General features: G+C 39.2%; 1 protein-coding gene across 1 annotated transcript in view; it reads right to left on the reverse strand.

Annotated features, from left to right (window-relative positions):
* PolA1 (DNA polymerase alpha catalytic subunit) overlaps positions 1 to 22,697 on the reverse strand; it is a 662,965-nt gene that overhangs the window by 12,294 nt on the left and 627,974 nt on the right. Inside the window, exon 36 of the mRNA XM_090387531.1 lies at positions 20,294 to 20,387. Within this exon, the coding sequence (XP_090243657.1) occupies positions 20,294 to 20,387 (94 nt within the window). The remainder of the gene's footprint in view (positions 1 to 20,293; positions 20,388 to 22,697) is intronic.

The following is a 22,697-nucleotide window of genomic DNA, read 5'->3' on the forward strand; positions in this document are numbered from 1 at the left end:
ACCAAATTGATTATTATATTAAAGAGGGTGGCATTTAGCACTGATCCTTGTGGGACCCCTTCTTCCTGAATAAACTTTGAAGATAGGTGGTTGTGAACTCTAACGTGAAAGAAATGAGTGGTGGTGTATGAAATTTCCGATAAACTGGTAAGCGTCCGTCTAATCCTAGATCGTGTAGGTCATTATACCGTATCTTCAAGGAGTGTCAAAGCCTTTTTCAGTGTCAAAGAGGATCATTGACAAGTGTTCTTTCCATATAAAGGCATCATGGATGTTTATCTGTCTTAATCAAAAGGTCAAGAGTGGATCTACCTTCACGGAAGCCCACTGCACTGGATTTAGGTCATTTTGAGCTAGAAACCAGAATAGCTGATAATTTTTTCCATGACCTTCTTCATACAGCTGGTGAGTGCTATTGCACTCACCAGCTGTTGTTGTTGTTGTGGGGGTTTAATGGCGCATAAGCTGCTTTGGTGATAATGTGCCTGTTCATTTATTATATAAAGAAATCAGATATTTTGTAATCAAAAAAGATTAAAAACTCCAGTTTTCTTCAAGAAATTAAAAAATTCGGAAAGACTTGCTTTGTCACCAATCAGGTTCTCTAGTGTTATTGGTTTATGAAGATAAACCAGTGATAGCAGGGTTGAAGTTCTGTTTTGTTTATGGTAGCAGCAATCAATGAGAATATGTTTAACAGTCAGATTTAAAGAACACTGTGGTGGGTCATGTCCTGTGAGTAAATCAACGTGGGTCAGATGGGTATGATCTATTCTTGCCCGTGAAAGGACTACTACTTCTCATCTTGATGTGTGGACACTGGAGTGCCGAATTTTTGGATCCTGTTTAAATTTAAAAAGTTTATTATTAGTTTGAGAGTGCCATAGTTCTGTCCATTTTGATAGGCATGCAGCATTTATGATTAGTGCATAGTCTGATGCTGGAGCAATTAAATATAAGGTGGTTGGATTTTTTGCAGCTTTATTGGCTAGTTCATTGCCCAACATACCACAATGTGCCAGAATCCAATAGAAGGTGACCAATTGATGGCATTCTTCAATTTGCAGTAATAAGTTTCTAACTTCATCAAGAACAGGATGAACCTTGTCTGAGGAATTACATAATGCCATGATTGAGCTGAGGGAATCAGTGCAAATAACACATTTTAAAGAACAGTCAGAACAAAGATTTTCTAAAGATAGTTTAATTGCATATAATTCAGCTGAGAATATACTATGGAAGGGATGCTGAAATAGTGGTATTCAGAAACACTGCAGTTGCTCCAACTTTTGAATTAGATTTAGAGCCATCTGTATAAATTGGGGAAAAAAAAAAAAAAAAAAAAAAAAATCAAGTAATCCTCAAAGCACTGTGTTGAATTGGATCAAGCCAGCGTAATGCACTCATTCTGGCAGAATCGTAGATGGGAGCTCCATAATAAAGATGAGACCTGATTAATGCCTTGTATAACCAAAGCGGGGAGGTACAATCTGCACACCATATTTCGGCAGATAAAGCTCTGAGTATGTTTAGCTTTTTAAGACAGGAAGTACGTACCATTTTAATATGATGTAAGAAATTAAATTTTTTGTCAAGGATTAATCCTAGAAACACGATGTCATTAGTGACTGGGATGGAGATATAGATATGAAGTTCAGGGTCCGGATGAAGCTTGTATTGTCTACAAAAATGGATAGCTACTGTTTTGTGCAGTGAAAGTCGATAGCCACTGAAGCTGGCCCATTGCTGTATTTTATTAAGTGATATCTGAAGCTGTCATTCAATAGATCTCATATTTTGAAAATGGCAGGAGATGGAAAGGTAATCTGCATAAAGGTAAGTCTCTACTGTATTTGGAAGCTGCTTAGTGATAGAATCTATTCTAAGAGCAAAAAAGAGTGGCACTCAACACTGATCTCTATGGACCACCTTCTTCCTGAATGAACATTTCTGAATCGAACTTGAAATGATTTAGTATGTAGAAAAATTTTCACAAATGTAGGAAGGTCGCCCCGTAGACCAAGAGAGTAAAGATCACTAAGTATACCATGTTACCAGGTCATGTCAAAAGCCTTCCTCATATCTATCGAAACCATTACTAGATGTTTGTGTTTCACAAAGGCATTACGAATGGCAAATTCAGCCTTGATTATGAGATCCAAGCATGACCTGTTTTGTCAAAAGACATGTTGACTACGGCTAATTAGATTTTCTGACTCAATGAGCCAGATGAGTCTACTGTGGACAATTTTTTCAAGGATTTTGCTGAGGCAGCTTGAAAGAGATATTGGCCTATAGTTATGGGGGCTAGTTGGATCTTTTCCAGGCTTTAGAAACGCCAAAACAGTAGAATCATGCCAAGAGGCAGGGTATACATTTTTAAAAAATATGCGGTTGTAATATACCAGAAGGAGGTGCAAAGCTGTGTCATCAAGATGCTGTATCATGACATAATAAATCCCATCTGGCCTGGGGGCACCATCGTGGGCTGTTCTGATGGCTTTCAAAAGTTCAGAATATTGCAGAGGTTTGTTATATGGAAGGAAGGCAGTTTGAAAGTTAATAGAATGCTGTTCTATACTGCTTTTAATTTGTTGGAATGATTTAGTGTAAGCTGATGCTGCTGAGATTTCAGCAAAAGTATTACCCAAAGCATTAGCTATATCTCAGGGATTAGATAAATCTTGCCCATTCCAGGGGAGTATTGGAGAAGGGTTGGTAAGAAACATACCAGAAAGCTGTCTAAATTTTTTCCATATCATTTTGGGATGAGTATTTCTGTTAATGCAAAATGGGTCCAGGATTCTTTCTTGGCTTGCTTTCATATGAAATGTGCTTTTGCCTAAATAAATTCCAGTCTTTATTTTTTGCTTTCTTTGCTTTTGTGCAGTCCTCAATCCACCAGTAATTATAATGCTTTCTGCTCGGGAGATTTGATAATGGTATTGAGCCTTTTGCCACTTTTAGAAGATGCACCGTGACATAATCTGTCACATTATCAATAGGATGGAGGCAGATTATTTTCTCAACAAGACAGATTGATGACTGAAATTTTGACCAGTTTGCATGGAGAAATTTCCACTGTAGGGTTGATTTGAAGGAGTCTGTGCTATCAAAAATCTGCATATGATTGGGAAGTGGTCATTGCCCACGGGATCATTTATAATGCACCGCTCTATGGTTGGGACCAGTATTGGAGAACAAATTGAGAGATCTATTGCTGAAGTGTGTCCAGTTTGGAGCTGTATGTGGGTAGGTGCACCAGTATTCAGTATGGTGAAGTTTTGAGCCTATAGAAAGCTTTCAATGAGTCGACCCTATTATCTAATTTAGAGGTATATTCCCAAAAATGTGGAAAAAAAGCAGTAAGATTAATTCTCAAAAACCCTGAAAAACTCCCTACTGATCCCAAATCATATAGACCAATAGCCCTACTCCCTGTACTAGAGAAAATATATTTCATATAGCTAATCTGCTATATGAAATATATAGCAGATTAGCCCAATATTACACAGAAGGTTTACATTCCAACAATCAGTTTTAAGCAGGGCAACTATACGGAGGATGCCATGCACCACCTACTGACCACAGTTAAAAACACAGAGGAGAATTATATGCTGGCAATCTCCATTGACTTTGCTGGGGCATATGACTCACTCTAGTGGCCTAGTGTCCTTAGGAGACTCCACCAGGCAAATGCCCACAAAACCTCTATAAGGCAATAAACAGCTACCTTACAGACAGAAGTGTCTCAGTACGCACAAAGTTCCAGGAATTGACACGCTCTGTGAATAAAGGCTGCTCGCAGAGTTCAATCCTTGGCCCTTTCTTCTGGAACATTGTTCTGGACAAATTTCTGGCCTTGGATCTGGGCCCTGTAAAAAGCCTGGCCTTTGCAGATGACATGATTTTCCTAGTAAAAGGTAACACACGAGTGGTTGTAGAGCAAAGATCAAATGTTGCCCTCTTGCAGCTGCAAGAGTGGGCACAAATGCACATGCTCAAAATATCACTTGAAAAAACCAAACAAATACTTCTAAAAGGCAAGTTGGACATAAGAAGACATCCACAAATCAAAATAACACAACCACTATAAAAATGGTAACAGAACTAAAATATCTTGGAGTGGTCTTCGATTCAAAATTAACTTTATACCACCATTTGATCTACTTGGTGAAAAAAGTGAGAAATTATGCAGGTATGATTGCCAGGATCAGCCGAGCAGACTGGGGACTCAAAAGAAAGATTCTGGCAATCATATACCGTGCAATGTACCTACCTGTTATCACCTATGGAGCCGGTGTGTGGTTCACCCATTCAGCCATAGTAAGAAATAGGAATAAATTAGAATCAATACAAAGGACAATACTACTCACTATTACCAGAGCATGTCGCACAGTAAGCACACCTGCACTATAGTTGCTGGCCGGTGCTCTTCTGCTTTACCTGGAAGTAGCCAAAAGAGGCTTATATTATAGATTTAAAAATGGCATACCCACAGAATTTCTGGGGATAGCCCTTAATACAACCAACACCTTCAATGATGGGGAGAAAAAAAAAAAAAAGAATATCCACAAAGCTCCATGAGCTATGGCAAACAAAGTGGGAGCAGGAAACCAGAGGTCTGGTTACCAAACGGTTTCTACCACAGGTGTCAATGGTTAGCTCAAAGCCACCTAAGTGGTATGCCCCTGGACTTTTTACAACAGTTATATTGACAGGTCACAGCTCCCTAAAGGCAAAACTAACCTCCTGATGACCCAAACTGCACCTGTGGTGAGAGTGAAGACTGGGAACACATTCTATATGAATGTATAATATATGACATCCCCAGAACAGAGCTAATAGCACAGATTGGGCCCCTTCCCAGAGGAGAAGAATACCTGTTCATCATAGAAGAGGAAAATTATAAAGCCTTTACATCTTACACACAGAAAGTATTCGAAATGCACAGAACAATCCAAAGAATGGCAATTCAGCCCCCTAGCAATTAAACAATAATCAATAGTAAAAATTGCCCAAGTTTCCCACCACACCCAGGCAATGACTTAAAAACTGTCAGGATAGCAGTATTCTGTGCCCTGACAGAAACCTAACAAGACAAAACTCCGTAGGATTACCCTGCCATGTGTAGGAACCTGGGCCCACACCAAATAAGTAACCATGTAGGGGAGGGAGATGTACAGGCAGCCAGGGAAGCAGATTAGCTGAAAAATATCAGTAAGCTGGTAAGCAAGGGGATGCAATGTAGAATGAAAGAAGAATGAATGAATGAGAATGAATAGGTTGGGCACTGAGTGAACTAGGAATTATGGTAAAAGGGAATAAATGGTAGTTTTGGTGAAAGAAAGAGTGACCTAGCATGAGGGAAAGAGAGAGTGAATGGGATGAGTGGAAAAGCAAATGTAATTGGCCGAAAGAATACAAAGTTAAAAATAACTTACACTACTTTATATATACTAACAAACATTTATTAACCACATAAACACTATCACTGCATTCTCCCCTGGCCTGCAAAAAAAAAAAAAAAAAAAAAACTTGCAGCTAGGCCTGCACCACAACTGAAGAATAACAATAAGTTGAGGTGCCCAGAGAGTGCAGTACAGAAAGCAAGAGTCGAATAAATGAAATGAGAGCTAGAATGAATGAAAGTGTGTAAGAAAAAGAACACAAACCATAAAATGCTACAGTTAAGTACACACTAACCCTAGTTTTAATTAGTATTTAAATTTACATTACACATCATTGCATCCTCCCTGGTATGTGAGAAAAAGATGAATGAGTGTGAGTGAAAAAAAAAAAAACAAAAAAAAAAAAAAAAACACAACATACATATACACACATATATATATATATATATATATATAAAAAACACTTGGGGGAAAAAAATTATAAAATAAGAAAAAAGTAATAAAAAAAAAAAAAAAAAAAAAAAACAAATAATGCAGTTTATGAATGAAGTAAATGTGTCTCTCTCTCCCACCCCTTCGCCTGGTGGGTTCCCGCTGCCAGCTGACATATCCCACCCCCAGAGCGGGATTGGCAGTTTGACTTACTGGATTCGAAACTGCATGGATATGACAACCATCACTGAGAAAAACATATTGTGGCTTTGGCTACCGACACGCCATTGGCGATCTAAACTGGGTACTCTAATCCGGTTCCCTTTAAAACACCATCCAAAGGCAGGGGAGGGAGGAGACAGGTCTCTATCTCCCCCCCCCATACTTCGCCTGGTGGAGCTCGTCTCCACTGACCTCTTTGGGGATGCCTACTCTGGTTGGTTTAAATGGAAGTTTATTGGCACAAGGGCAACTAAAGCCGAATTGTGCCTGTCACAGTAATTCTGCCAATGATTTTTTTTTTGTCAGATATGTTCATATAAATGAATTTGTTTAAAAAAATTAAATAAATCTGATAAATTTGCATCATCACTGAGAATATGGTTCATCTCTAATGAATTGTTTTGGGTTAAAACCAATTTAAAATTTGTTAATCGAGCAGCATGATTGTAGGGACACTTGAGGAGAATGTGTTTCACTGTAAGTAGGGCGGAACAATGACGACAGTGTGGAGGTTCATCACCCATCAACAAGTGGAGGTGGGTGAGATGGGAATGCCCAATGTGTGTCCTTGCAAAGACAACCTCTTCTCGTCTGTTTAATCGTGAACTAGATTTCCAGTATTGTGGCTTTTCTTTATTTTGAAAGGTTTATTATGGGTCTGTTGCTGCCATACTGATGCCCATTGGTCAATACATACCTAACTGTTTTATGATGAGTTTGCAGTCCATATAAGGAATCGAGGCAAGTGAAGACACGGGGTTGACTGGATTTTTTGCTGCTTGATCTGCTTTCTCATTTCCCTGGATTCCAGCATGCCCAGGAATCCAGCAGAACCTTACCTCTGTGAGGTTAATTAACTGTGCTCTGATTTCTTTCAGAACAGGATGAGAGTTCGGATATTTATGTTGTAAAGAAGTTACGGCACTCAAGGAATCAGTATAGATTATTATCTTTTCATTAGACCTGTTGTTGAGGTGTTCGATAGCCATTTTTATTGCATGGAGTTCAGCGGTGTAAATACTGCAACTTGGGAAAGGTTTTTCAGAGCTTGCACAAGTGGGAAGAACTACTGCAGTGCCTACATCTGTATCAGATTTGGATCCATCGGTATATATTTGCAGACAGTGTGTGTTTGCTGATGCATGAGTTGAATTGAATGTAGCTGCTGTATATTTTGATTGTCCAATGCCTGTTTTTCCCACTTATGAAAAATTCATCAGATAAAGGTTTGAAAGTGGACCATGGGGCACTCCATTTCTCCGGTGTCTGGGTGGATATTACCTAGTGGGACACTCCAATTCTGTGCAACATCCTTCAATCTGATTCCAGCAGGTTTATTTTCATTTGGTTTATTTCTGTAGAAATTTTGGAAAGATGGAGTAAACACGTAAGGCCAGATGGGATGTGAGAGCATACTCTGAAGTTTGCTTGCGTACATAAGCAGCAGCATCTGTCTCCAAAAAAATAACGGAGGTTCATGTGCACCAATATAAAGACTCTGGACTGGCGATGTTCGGAAGGCACCTGGAGCTATTCTAAGTGCATTGTACTGAATGGTATTTAGGGACTGTAATGCTGATATTCTAGATGAGTCATATACGGGTGCACCATAGTCTAGTCTGGATCGGATTATAGTTTTATACAGGTGAAGAAGGGAGTGTCAGTCAGCTCCCCATGACATCGCAGAAAGCACTCTAAGGATATTCATTTTCTTCATACAAATAGTTCGTACTATTTGTATGAAGTATGTGTTTCAGGAAGTTTAATTTCTTACCCAATATTAAACCTAAGAATCTAACATTGTCATTGACTGGAATAGCATGATTTCCCAGGCGCAATTCAGGATCAGGGTGCAATTTTTGCTTCTTGCAGAAGTGTATAGTGACAGTTTTCTGTGGTGACAGTCTGTAACCATTTTGTAACATCCATGTTTGTATTTTATTTATTGATAGTTGGAGTTGCCTTTCAATAGAGTACATATTTTGTGAGTGACTGGATATAGTGAGGTCATCGGCATAAAGATAAGTTTCTACTGAATTCGGGATGGTTGTTGTGAGAGTGTGTATTCTAACTGCAAAGAGTGTGGCCCTGAGGACTGACCCTTGTGGGACTCCTTCCTCCTGTATGGAGATTTTTGGAGAGTGTACCTTGATAATGGACCTGGAAAGTTCGATATTCGAGAAAGCTCTGAATTAATGCTGGTAAACGTCCTCTTAGTCCTAGGGCATGTAGGTCATGAAGGATGCCATGACGCCACGTGATTTCAAAGGTTTTCTCTATATCTAAGCTAACCATAACCAAATGTTCGTTTTTTATTAATGTATTTCGCACATTTGCCTCAGCCTTTATCACAAGGTCTAAGGTGGATCTGTTTTTACGAAATCCAAACAATCAGATTTCGTAAAAATAAAAATTTTTACGAAATCTGATCGTTGTTCACAGTAGTTTGAGTTTCCAGATACCAGGTGAGGCGACTATGTACCATTTTTCCCAGAGTCTTACCTAAGCAGCTAGTAAGTGAGATTGGTCTATAATTATGTGGGTCTGATTGGTCTTTTCGTGGTTTTGGAATGGGTAGAACTACAGAATGTCGCCAGGATAGGGGAAAGTAATTTGCAACAAATATTTCAGTAATGGTAGTAGCAGCTGCTGCCAACATTTGTTCTGTGATGTGTTTAATGGCGTCATCTACAGAATGATGTTGGATAATATCATCATCTAGTGTAATGCTAGATGCATATTTATTCCAGTCAGCTTTTGAGAATTTCCATTTAGTTCGACCACTTACTGGTAAGTTTCGTCTTGTGCAGAGCTTACAGATTATAGGAAAATGGTTACTATTTAATGGGTTGTCTGAAACTCTCCAATCGAAGCCTGGAAATAACGTGGGTGAGCATAATGACAGATCTATAGCAAAGGTTGAGCCTATTGGAAACTGGACATAAGTGTGGGAGCCTGTGTTCAGCAGTGTGAGATTATGCTTTATAAGAAAAGCCTCTATCGTGTGTCCCCGGTTGTCTATATGTAAAGATCCTCATAACTGTGATGCGCATTAAAATCATCCAATATGCAGAAAGGAGAGGGTAGTTGTAGGATATGATCACCTAGTTCAGTTATTGAGCAGTTCTGATTTCGTGAGATATATATGGATACAATAGTAAGCATTTTGCCAAGAGCAAGGCGTACTGCAACTACTTCTAAAGTGGTTTGTACATGAATGCGTCTGGACGGGATTTTACTGTCAATGAATATAGCTACACCACCACCATGTGACCCATGGGTAGTGATCCTGTCTTGCCTGAACAAGGTATAATTTTTAACTGAAAGTGTTACTTGTGGAGAGAGATTCGTTTCTTGTAGACAGATACCTACTGGATGATGCTGATTTATCAAATTGTGAATATCGTCTATGTTGCTACGAAGGCCTCTACAATTCCATTGAATCAACTGATCCATTATTTAGCTTTTGAAGTAGAAAGTATTTCTGACTGTTTTTTAGAGTCAATCTGTTAATGGCATTCCAATTTTATTTTATCTTTTCTCGGGAAAGTGGGTCGTGCAGTATCCATGTCTTCCTCAGCACGAATTTCTAAGACGGTTTCATCATTGTTAGTGGTGTCATCGGTTTCCATATCTGCGGTTAGTCTTTTGCAGTTTAAAATTTCTCAGACTCAGTATCTGAACTGTGATGGAGTAATAGTTGGTGGTATGGTGACTGAGGTGTTATTTGCTTGGTCTTTTACTTGTTATTTAGGGGACTCCTGGGGACTCCCTAGAACAGCCAGAGCCCAGTCGGAAATGGAGGTAGCTGGTGGTATGGACACTTCAGTTTGAGTTCCTTCCGATTTGTATTTTTGTGTTGCAGCTGCATATGAGAGTTTTGGTACTGTGAGCAAAACTTGTGACAGACTTTTGAGTAAGCTGGATGGCTACACTTACAGTTTGGACATACTGGTGTTTGTGCTGGGCAGTCTCTCTGTGTGGTGTTCCTTGGATCCACAGTTGGAGCACCTGAGAGGATTGGGGATATAAGGTAGTATATGGTAGTTCAGATATCCAGCTTAACTGTAGCTGGAAGGATTGGTGTTGAAAAGGTCAGTATAACACTGCGTGTGGGAACCAGTTCACAGTCTTTTTTTATTTTAATTTGCTTTGCCTGTACGACCTTTTGGTCTTGTAGCTCTTGGACTAATTCCTCTTCAGCAACATTTATTAAGTCCTACTCAGACAGCACTCCTTTAAATGAATTTAGGGTGGCATGTGGAGTTACTGTGACTGGAGTATTCGCAAATTTTGAGATTCTTAGTAGGGCTTCAGAATGCCTACTATTCAGTCTCTCTATAAGTAGATCTCTGGAGCAGAGTATTTTCACCATTTTAGGTGGTCTGGCAGCACTCTCGAGACATTTCTGGATAAGAAACGGAAAAAGTGCACCTATCGGTTGACTTGTTTGGGAACGTATTATAAGAAACAGATGTGATTCCTTTTTGGATCCTTCTGTTCTTTGTCTCTTAGGATGGGAAGTGTCAAAGTCAGTTTGGTCTGTCCTTGAACAGGTTGAGGCATGAGGCTCAACAGATGGATAACGGTCTTCGTGATCCATGTTAGCTCTTTTTTAGTCTTCGGAAGAGAACCTTTTCTGCCAAGGTTACCGGCCCCGCAACGGGGAGGCAGGAGCAGTGCCGCTAGAGTGGCCAAACGGTGTAGGTTAGTTTGTTAGTTTTAAAGAAAGAAAAAAGAAAGGTGGTTTTCCTTTCTGTAACTTACTTACAATTCGTAAGAGTAAGTTAACAATAAATTACTTTAAACGTAAGAAAAACTTTCCAAATTAACAAGAACTGTCGCAGTGAGAAAACGCTCTATATATAGCTCAGAGAATCGCTCGATCACAATAATGCTTGGCACTCGGGGCTGATGCCTACTCTATCGTCCCTATTCTTCTATTTGTCAGGTCCTACTCTGTGATGGACGAATTTAATGTATTGTGGGGAGTGATGGATACTGGCAGCCCAGCAAATGTTGTTTTGAGCAACATAGCTGTTTCAATCTGGTCTCCGGATTGCAGTAGTTTAATCATTTTTGTCATTCCAGCAATGGATTCCAAATATCTTTGGATAACAAATGGTGATAACTTTCTGGCAGGTTGGTTGGAGAGAGAGAGAGAGAGAGAGAGAGAGAGAGAGAGTGTGCATCACCAGAATGTTTAGCATCTCACTGCACTTCTCTTCTGAGCTGTTTTGGTTGGTTTAAGTTAAGTCCTCATCATGGTTTGTGTGGTCTTGAGTTTGAAGGCTCTAGAGGTGGATAGTCGTTTATATCCGTGGTTACTGGCCCACCACGGGGAGGCAGGAGCAGTGCCGCTCGGAGGCCAAGTGGTTGAAGTGTTAGTTAATCAGTAGAAATAATAATACAGGAAAATGTAAAGAAAGGTGTATTTCCTTTGTGTTCTGACTTGTGGCTATTCAAATATAGAACTGTTTTTAAAGTAAGACTATGGAAATAAATGTAGAAACTTAGAATATAATTTCAATTGCTTATCAAGAGCACTTTATAAATCACAAGAATATCGCTTGGCCTCGAAATACGCTTGGCAAAGGGGCCCACTCACCAGCTCTCTGGTCAATAATATTGCAGATTTGTAGGTTCTTTTCCTGGTTTTGGAAATGCCAAAATGTAAGCATGGCATCATTTATTGGGGAAAGTGTTTTCTTTGAATATTGTGTTGTAGAGGAGCAACAGCATTGTGAGGGCCTGTTAAGTAAGTTTTGCTATCATGAAATGTATTCCATCTGGCCCTGCTGCACCGAGTTTAGTGGTGGCTAGAGGATGGTGCAGCTCACTCTGGCATTGTGAAGGGGAACTGTAAGCAGCGCTGGATGCTGATTCAAAGTCGATTAAGTGTTTTTCAGTTTGTGTTTTGTATGCTTGAAAATGTGGTGGCTATGGTGTTGTAGTTGAGATTTCCATGAACCAGAGTGCATTCTCCTTTAGTTTTGTAATATGGTAGTTGACAGTGAGCATGGGTGTTTTGCATACACTCACTGTATTTTGGCTCATATTGTTTTGGTTCTTGTAATTCTGAAAATGAAATGCCTCCATGTTTCCATTTTGCTAATCTGCCTAACATGTTTTGCCCTTGCCTGTTTAAAGCAGATGAGGTTTACTGCTGTTGGGAACTTCCTGAAGATGTACCATTCTCTGTTCTGCTTTTTAGCTGCACTACTTAACCATTCCACCATACTTTTTGAGCGGGCCAATATTTTTGTGGATTGTTTTGGAATCACTTTGTCTGCTGCCTGCAGTATTTGTTTAGATACATATTCACTGCCAGGTTTATGGGTGTTTGTTGGACCTGCTTTTCTTCTAGTGTTGCTAGCTGCTTGTGGACGTTCCATTCAGCTTTGGAAAAGTTCTATTTGGCAATTTGGTAAGAAAGGTGGGGAAACATTTGTATCGATGCAGCACATCACAGAGTAATGATCACTGCCCAGTGGATTGCTGTGAATAGTCCATCCAAATAGAAGATATATAGTTGGGTAGTACAGAAAGACATCAATAGCTGAAGTATCTAGATCCTGTAGGAAGATGCATATAAGTGTGCACTCCATTATTGAGAGTTATCAGATTGTGTTGATCAAGCAATTTTTTGGTAGCTTGTCTATGCACATCCAGGTTATGGTTTCCCCAGAATGGGTAGTGAGTTGAGGTTGCAGTAGGTTTTGGGAAGTTGTATCACTAAAAGTATCACTAAGTCGGCATAGCTTATATTTTGGTTAGGTGGCAAGTATAATGAGACTATGAAGTTAACATTGACTCAATGTTATCAAAGTTAACATTGACTCAATGTTATCAAAGTTAACATTGACTCGTGCAGCAACTGCCTCAAGGTTTGTTTTGGTGAGGCTGTTTTTGAGGGTATCTGAGAGTTGATTACTAGCACTACTCCTCCACGTGCAAGATTGTTCAGATTTTGTGCAACATGATCTTGCTGATGTATTATGTATTTCCAAAGGGAAACAATTATATTTGGTAAGATTAGTTTCCATTAGACAGAAGGCAATAGAGTCATGTTGAAAGATCTCAGATGTCAGTCAAATTACTATAATAGCATTTACAGTTCCACTGTAAGAAGGTAAGCATTATTTAGGTTTAGTGGAGCCCTCGCTTTCGAGGGAGAGGTTTTTACCTTTCCCCTTATTTGAGAAATAAGTTTTCCCTGCATTCATCTCTTCATTCATGAATAGTTCTAAAACCTGTTCATCTTTGTGTAAATTATCTTCTGAGCCCATGTAGTCTGGTTTGAGTCAGGAGTGGTGGATACTGTAGTATTCTGCTGTGGAATGGCATCTGGTTGTGCTGTAATTTCGGTATTTATAACTTTGCTTTGTTGGCTTGTTTGGTACTGGAAACAATACCAACCTTGCCCATTCAGCTAGTGATTTGCTTGGTGATATAGTTATCCCCACAATTTGAGTAGCAATTGACATGTGTTTCGTGGTTATTTGGCCATAAATTGGCTTGTTCATAGTTGAGAATGGTAAGGATTTTTTTAGTCTTGGTAGGTTACATTATGTTCAGTTTTGTACCACTGTATCTTTTTTTCACATTTCCAAAGAGGACACTCCTTGGAATATGCCAGATGTGCTTCTTTACAGGTAAGACAGTTTGGTGTTGTGGTTGTGCAGTCAGTACTAGCGTGTGCAACGGATCCACATGTGGCACAGGCAACTGCTCCTTTGCAGACTGTCTGAGTACCTAAACTTTTGGCACTTGTAGTAGCGTAATGAGTTTGGCATTTATGATTTAACTCAGCAGTTAAGGTAACCTGCTTTGATCATTTTTGGTGGTTTGGGATTGTCAAATGTGAGGATTATATTCCAAGTAGGAACCTGGAATATAATCAGAATTTACCTTACATTGATGACTCCATCTTGTAGTTCTTGTTTCAGTTAATCTGACAGATTGATGAGGTTCTATTCAGCGATGATACCTCTTGACACATTCAGGGAAATGGTAACAGCAGTTCCACCAAAAATTTTTAGTTTTTGTAGCTGCCTTAGACTGTTGGGCAGTGACAACTTCAACCAGTGAGTCTACTGATCTTAAATGACGAACTGTCTTGAGCGTACCTATTGTGCTTTCTGGACATTTCTGCACTAGCAATTGCAACAGTTTTCCAAATCGTTGTTTTTGAGTTGAATGAACGATTAGGAAAGTTGGAGTTTAGATGCTGTCTACTTCGGTCTTTTGATATTTTGCTGCAATAGAATGGGTTTTGGGAACTGTTTGCTCCATTTCGCCATGGAAGGAAGATCTTTTCTCTCCAGGTTGCCGGCCCCACCATGTGAAAGCAGGAGCAGTGCCACCTCTGTGATCAAGCAGTAGTGGGTTAGTAATAATATACAAATAAAAGGAAAAAAGAAAGGTTACTTTCCTCCTGATCAAGTAAAGCGATTTCTTTACTGAGAATTATTTAATTGATTGTTAGTGTAAGGCTGAAAACAAGGAGACGATTTTATTTCTTTGAGAGAGTGCAAATTTACTGGTAAAGATACTTGATCACAAAATTGCTTGGCATATGAGGTCCTGTTAGGGAATAAATAACCATTCTGTAGTGCCCATGATTCTATTTTAGCTATGGAAATTTAAAGCTGCCATTCAATGGTATTCATAGTTTGGGATTGACAGGAGATAATGAGGTTGTCAGCAAATATGTACGATTCTACCCTATTTGGTACTTCCCAGGTCATGTTTGTAATTCTTACTGCAAATAATATCACGCTGAGAATGGAACCCTGCAGTACACAGTCTTCTTGTTCAAGTGATTTGGATAAATTGTTCTTGTATTTAATCTGAAATGTTCTGTGGCGTAAGAAGTTTTGTATAAACTGAGGTAACTGACCTCTCAGGCCGAAAGAATGACCTTGAAGAACATCATGTCGCCAGGTGGTATCAGTCTGTTTCGATATCGAGATTAATTGTGACCAGACAATGTCCCCTTATGAAGGCATTGCAGATGTTTGCTTCCGCTTTTATCATCACATCTAATGTGGACTGATTCTTTTGAAACCCATATCGGTTACTGTTTAGCAAGTTGTTTTCCAGGAATCATGTAAGCCACCTGTGAACCATTTTTTCTAGGACTTTGCCTAAACAATTAGTCAGAAATCAGCCTGTGGTTATTTGGAAAGGTATGATCCTTTCCTAGCTTGGTAAGGATAGGACAATCGAGTGACGCCAGGAGTTGGGGTAAGTGTTTTCTAAGAATATTCGACTGTAATATTCTTTTTTGTTGTTTTAACATTACATAGTAGATCCCATCTGGACCAGCGGCACTATTCAATGTGAATGGCTGGTTGTATGGGTGTTAAACCAGCAGATAAAAATTGATCTTATGCTGTTCTGCAGCTTCTTTAATTTGCTGAAAGATTGGGTTGTATGTGGTTACTGCTGATATACTGGCAAATGATTGGCAAAGGCATTTGTTATTTTCCTGGAGAGGACAACTCCTTCCCTTACCAGTTTAATTTTGAAGCAGGTCTGCACGCATTTGCTGTTAAACATTTGTATTTTCCTCCAGATGTCTGGTGTCTCTATTCTTCTTTATACCAGGCATTTTTTTTTTGCTTTGTTTATCTGGTTTTCTAAGTTAACAGATGCAAAACTGAAAGAAGGAATTTCCACTGGCACTCAAATAAAGAAGCAAGGTAGCACTCAAATAAAGAAGCAAGGTACTGAACCAATATAAAATGAATAAGATTCATCTTTAAGGTAGCATATGCATTACTGTATGATATGATATTTAAAATTGGTCATTTGTTAAGTTACTAAAATTTCAATATATCTTTCAATGGAGATGTGGTAGACAAATTTTGACATTTTTGAGTAAGCTGATCAATTTTCCTTTAGAATATGCAACTTCTGCTGCAGATGTTTTAATATTTTAGGTAAAAATTTAATTTTTTTGGGAAGCATAATTATTAGTTTTAATGTGGTTCCAAGGACAATTCTCTAGTATACAAATCTGCCATGTGTACACTGCATTTATCAGGAATCATCTCATGTACAGTGCTGTCTGGGAAGGCTGCACTGACAAAGGATTCTGACTTTGAGACGTAAGTGAAGATAGACTAATCATCAGTATTCAGCTCGATGTGCAGCATTGAGTTGCAGGTAAAGAAAAGGTGAGGCTGGCATTTTCCCCAGACTGAACAACTTTGGCTACCATGTTGTTAAGATCTGGGTAGTTCATGGACACAAATACGAAAGGGATGATGACAGTCTGATGGGTGTTGTTGTGATTTTCCGATTCATATTCAAAATGAGATACCTATGGGGGGGGGGTCCAGCAAGAACTTTAATTTTAAAGTATATATAATGCTGTAATGACAACTGCTTTCCACAAAGCAGAGGTAGTTTGGTAGCATCAATGTATAGACTCTGTACAGGAGATGTTCTAAATGCTCCATTAACAACATGGATGGCATGATGGTAGATAGGGTCTTGCTACTGCAATACACTCTTTCTAGCAAAGTTATAAATCTGGGACCAATAATGTGGTTTTGATTAGACCAGTGCTTGAAAGATTTGAAGTAAAGCCCAACCACCTGTATTCCAGTTGTAAGTTGAGATGGCATGTAAGAGATTCAAGCCTCTCATGCACTTTGTTGATAGATGTATTGTAGGCATGTCATCTTACCGAATGTAAGCCCCAAGAATTCTCAGGTGCTATCGGAATGATATTTTGTCCAAGCTTCAGTTCAAATTAATTGGTGAAGATTAGCAGGTTTCAGGTGGACACTGTGTTTGTGAACTTCATGGAGAGGTTATTTTTTTTATTTCAGGGAGGTTCTGATGAAGATTTTTTTTTTTTTTTTTAAATGAACAGGGTTTTCTAATTTGGACCACAGAGGTATCACCATATCAGTAAATTGAGGAGATATTTAATTCTATGGTACAGTTTAGCTAGAGCAAAACTTTACTTGTCTGCAGAAATGGAGTGTTGGATCGTTGGCTTTGTGTAGGATCTGTATAGGTGAAGTACAGAAGGAAACTTAGGTAATAAGTACAGAATGGTGATGGAAGAGATGAAGCCATTTAAAGCACTTGCTTGAAATGAATCACATACAGTGGCACCACAGTCAAACTGGGATCTTATTAGGGCTTGGTGTTGCAGATATGACTGAGAATGTTTAGTTTCTTCAGGCAAGTGAGATGAAGATTTTGTGACTTCTAAAAAATTTAATTTGTTAAATGGAATACTGCCAAAAGATTGAATACTGCAAGCAAAGGGGTTGGTAATTCCCTAGCTGAAGTTCTGATACAGGATATCTATCTTGTTTCCTACAGAAATGTATTATATTTATTTTATGTGAAGAGACAAAAGTCATCATTCTTCATTTATAGGTTGAATAACTTGTTTTTAAAAATTTACCCATAATATATTACTATTAGGCAATAAATATGTAAAGAGCTGTGATGCTGCAATAACACAAGTAGATTCAAATTTACATATTGAAAATCAAGCCAACGATACCACAAAAAATGTAAGCTGTTGCACTGGTAAATTGCTGCCATAAAACAGCTATAAATGAAGTTGTAAATTCTTCTGGTCTCAGCCATCCAGAGTATAAATGCAAATTATTTATTTATTGTTTAGCAATATCCTGAAAGAGGCCTCTGAGGTCGGGAAAACTCATGTCTAAAAAATATATAAATTCATACACCGACCATTGAATAAAATTTAAAATTTAATATGACTACAATCTTTACACAAAAATATTTACAATAAACTATTGCAGAATGATAAAAACTGTAATAAAAGATCATTTACAATAAAATTTGCTAAAATATAAAACATTAAAAGCGCTAAAAACCTGAAGCTTTCGGGAGCGTCAGCTCCCTTCTCCAACAGTGATATGACTTCCTGCAACATCTCCTTAAGTAGCAGGCTCACGGTACCTCCACACGTGATATTTCTCCATGTGGTTCAATCGGCACATGGTCAGAACTGGAAGCGGAAATGTCTCAGGAACGTGGCAAAGAAAATCGTTCATCCGACCTTAATATAATTGTTTCAAAGATAGGATTAATACGTATACCTCTATCTCTATTCATGGTATTCCTACTGGATGAACTAATCCGTAAACCCTTGAGCCATTTACGCTCCCAGTATCCATGTGCACGATCCAAAATAATAGCGTCCTCCGGGGAGATTTGATGCTGCTTCTCCCAAAAATGTTCGGCCACAGCAGACTTGTTGTATTCAGCGGTTCTTATGGCATTTAAATGTTCTCCCAGACGATCCCTGAGCCGTCGTTTTGTTTCCCCCACATAACACTCCCCACAATCCGGGCATTCTATTCTATAAACCACTCCACTACTAAGATCTTTTGGTATGCGGTCTTTGACCTGAGACACAGCTGTGCACAGCCTCCGCCCAGGAAGCTGTACACAGCGTGTCCCATAACCCCGTAAAATTCTTGCCAGATGTTCAGTAAGGCCCGGATAGTAGGGGATGTATGCGGCGGCTACCGGAACGAACGACTCCCTACGTTCGGACACTCCTCTACTATATCTATACAGGATCCTCTGGGGGTATCCGCACTTTCTAAGTTCTGCCGTGACACGATTAATTTCTTTTTCTTTATCCTCAGAAGTGGTACAGTGTGATCTTACTCTGTCAAATAAAGCTTTTGCTACACGCTTCTTGTATTGTCCAGCTTGTGCTGAAGTGGGTGTTGTGCTGAAGTGGGTTTTTAGTGGGTGTTCGTTTCCTATTAGGAATTGAAGATATGTTGATGATACCTTTGCCCTGGTCCAGAAGGGGAGGAAGGATGATGCCGTTTGCTGGCTTAATAGCTTCTCCCAATTTATACAATTCACCTCAGAGGTGGAAACGGGTGGTATCCTGTCATTTTTGGATGTATTGATCTCCAGGGTGGGTTTTAGACTTAAGACGTCAGTTTTTAAATAACCCATGTGTAGAGGTCAATACACCCAGTTCAATTCAGCACAAGCTGGACAATACAAGAATAGTGTAGCAAAAGCTTTATTTGACAGAGTAAGATCACACTGTACCACTTCTGAGGATAAAGAAAAAGAAATTAATCGTTTCACGGCAGAATTTAGAAAGTGCAGATACCCCCAGAGGATCCTGGATAGATATAGTAGAGGAGTGTCCGAACGTAGGGAGTCGTTCGTTCCGGTAGCCGCCGCATACATCCCCTACTATCCGGGCCTTACTGAACATCTGGCAAGAATTTTACGGGGTTATGGGACACGCTGTGTACAGCTTCCTGGGCGGAGGCTGTGCACAGCTGTGTCTCAGGTCAAAGACCGCATACCAAAAGATCTTAGTAGTGGAGTGGTTTATAGAATAGAATGCCCGGATTGTGGGGAGTGTTATGTGGGGGAAACAAAACGACGGCTCAGGGATCGTCTGGGGGAACATTTAAATGCCATAAGAACCGCTGAATACAACAAGTCTGCTGTGGCCGAACATTTTTGGGAGAAGCAGCATCAAATCTCCCCAGAGGACGCTATTATTTTGGATCATGCACATGGATACTGGGAGCGTAAATGGCTCGAGGGTTTACGGATTAGTTCATCCAGTAGGAATACCATGAATACAGATAGAGGTATACGTATTAATCCTATCTTTGAAACAATTATATTAAGGTCGGATGAACGATTTTCTTTGCCACGCTCCCGAGACATTTCCGCTTCCAGTTCTGACCATGTGCCGATTGAACCACGTGGAGAAATACCACGTGTGGAGGTACCGTGAGCCTGCTACTTAAGGAGATGTTGCAGGAAGTCACATCACTGTTGAAGAAGGGAGCTGACGCTCCCGAAAGCTTCAGGTTTTTAGTGCTTTTAATGTTTTATATTTTAGCAAATTTTATTGTAAATGATCTTTTATTACAGTTTTTAGCATTCCGCAATAGTTTATTGTAAATATTTTTGTGTAAAGATTGTAGTCATATTAAATTTTAATTTTATTCAATGGTCGGTGTATGAATTTATATATTTTTTAGACATATTGTTTAGCAGCTTTTTTTGCCTTCCCCGTATTCATGGTAAAGTTTAAAAATAACAATGCACTAAAGCAATTATTGATAACTTTTCCATATAATAAGAATTAAAGATTATGTTAAAAGTTAACTATTTAAAACAGAAACAGCAATATGTTCAACAAATATTAATGCATCTAAGTTTTTTCTTACCTTTGCTTTTTCCAATAAAACTTGAAATGGATTTATCAATATCAAATATGCTACAGAAGTAGGACAGTTGTAAGTACAGCTTTGAATCTGTATACTGTAGTAGAAAATAATAATGTATAACATACAATAACTATAACAACTAAATTTAATTACATAGGATAAATAAATAATAAGTAAAAAGTATTTGATGTTTCTGACAATACAAATGAAAATTTCATTTCTCTTAAATGTTGTGTAAATGATATATGTGGTATACATTTGGAACATAATGAAATGAAACACTTTCAATACGTAGTTTTTGGCAAATAAATTTTAAGAAAAATTTTGCTTACTTTAACATGCAGGTGTACATTGTATCACTTAGGCACCTTATCAAATCTAAAACCAATAGATCTATTTCAGTTAGTAAATTTTTCTAAATATCTTTGTGTTTCATTAACAACAATAACAGAATGGAAAGGAAAAGGAATCAAGCTAAGACTATAGAGACAGGTTATAATTAAAAGAATGAATAAATGTAGATTACAACTACATCAAAACTCTGTTACAATGAACTTCATGGGGGAAAGTATTTCATATTGTATAGAGAATCTCACACACACTTCTAGCCCATCCCCTCTAATAATTTGTCTAATTTTTCCTTAAATTTATTCAACCTACCCATTTTCACAATACCGGATATAAGCTCATTCCAACACTCAACTAAAGCAAATTATGGCAAATCTATCCTGTAAGCAACCTTTCTCAGTTTAAGTCTGTGCCCACTTATGGATGCTGTCTGAGAAAGGGCAAGGATGTCGTGAACTAATAAGCTTACTCAATCCAGTCAGAGCCTTAAACAATGCAATGTGGTCTCCTCACAGCTGCCTAGTTTACAGATGCTGCAATTTGTAGATATGAAGTCTATCTAGGTAAGATTAGTTAACTTTCTGCTACCTTCGCTAATTTCATTTCTCTTCTCTGTGTCTGTTCCAACAGATTCATACCCTACCTAAAATGAAGCTTCCAGACCTATATCCTTTTCCAAAGCAAAAGGCTCAAGCTAATGGGAGTGCTGTGGCTCAGGGGAGAACTGAGGGGGGGGGGGCAGTTGCCCTCTGAATCACAGCCTATTAAAATGCTACTTGCTTGATGTTTGTGGAGCAGTCGGGTACGGGACATGATACTGCCTTGGGGGATGTCTCTGTGTGTGCGCGATGCAAAGAGTGTAAGGAAATCAGGCGACAACTCAGCGTTGTTATGGGCCTATATGAGAGCTTGAAGGACAGGGTGGATAACCCTCGAATGATTAAAAGTGAGGGGCCCATCAAGTTCTCAGCTGCCCACACCAATGCCAGAGCTTGCAATTGGTCATCACGCAACACAGCGGAAGCCCCCAAGGCAGAATGCGCTGGTCCCAAAGGAACTAGTAGTTGTTGGTGACTCTATTGTCAGGGAAACGGGAAACATGCTTTGTAAAAAGGATAGATGGAACAGGACCAGGGTATGTCTGCCAGGGGCAAAGGTTGATGATGTTGTAGAGCGGATATCATCTTTTAAGGGCACAAAAGGTGATATAGTTATACATGTTGGCACTAATGATATTAAGAGTAGGAGACCGGCGGAATTACTTAACAAGTACAGGTCACTGTTGAAAAAAAGCCATGAATTAGGGTTGAATTTGAAAGTGTCTGCAATTCTGCCCAGACACGATAGGAGGGAATATATGATGAGAGCCCTGTCGATCAATTCGGCCCTGGAAAGATTGTGCAAGGCTCAAGGGGTAGAATTTTTTTCAGCCTGGTCTGTACTTGTTAACAGGAGAGACTGCTTGTACAGGGATGGGTTTTGTTTGTTTGTTATTTGGTTTTTAGGAGCATTAGCAACTAAGGCCATATTGCTCTGGGAAATGCGGTGGTCATTCCCTGACCTTTCCGCATCCTCCGTATTTGGTGGTGACAGGCTCGAACCCCGTTCTAATCAAGAAGCGTGTGCTACACACTGCTGCCTCCTTCCCACCTGGCTACAGAGGCGCTGTACAGGGATGAGATACACTTAAATAGAAAGGGTGCTGTTGTTGTTGATATGGAGGTTTGATGGTGCATAAGCTACTTAGAAAGGGTGCAAGAATGTTTGCTGATGCTATAGAGGCAGTGTTAGGTGGGTCGGAAAACTGCTAGATTGGGGAGATACAAGGATTAATAGATTAACAGTAGCCACTGGCAGAGGTGAAAGTGATTCTTGCACTGCTTCTATTGGAATGAGCCGCAGCCTGGAAAAGAAGATGCAGGATATTTCAGAGAGAGCTGGGAATCATTGAGGTACAAGTAAACACATGGGTTGTGTTAGGGTAGCTAAGAAAAAGAACAGGTGCATGTATACTTGCGTGTACACTAATGCTAGGAGTTTAATAAATAAATTTGAT

This window comes from Mastigoproctus giganteus, chromosome 1 (assembly GCF_048544385.1).
Source record: "Mastigoproctus giganteus isolate SK-2022 chromosome 1, ASM4854438v1, whole genome shotgun sequence".
In the NCBI taxonomy this organism is placed as follows: Eukaryota; Metazoa; Arthropoda; class Arachnida; order Uropygi; family Thelyphonidae; genus Mastigoproctus; species Mastigoproctus giganteus.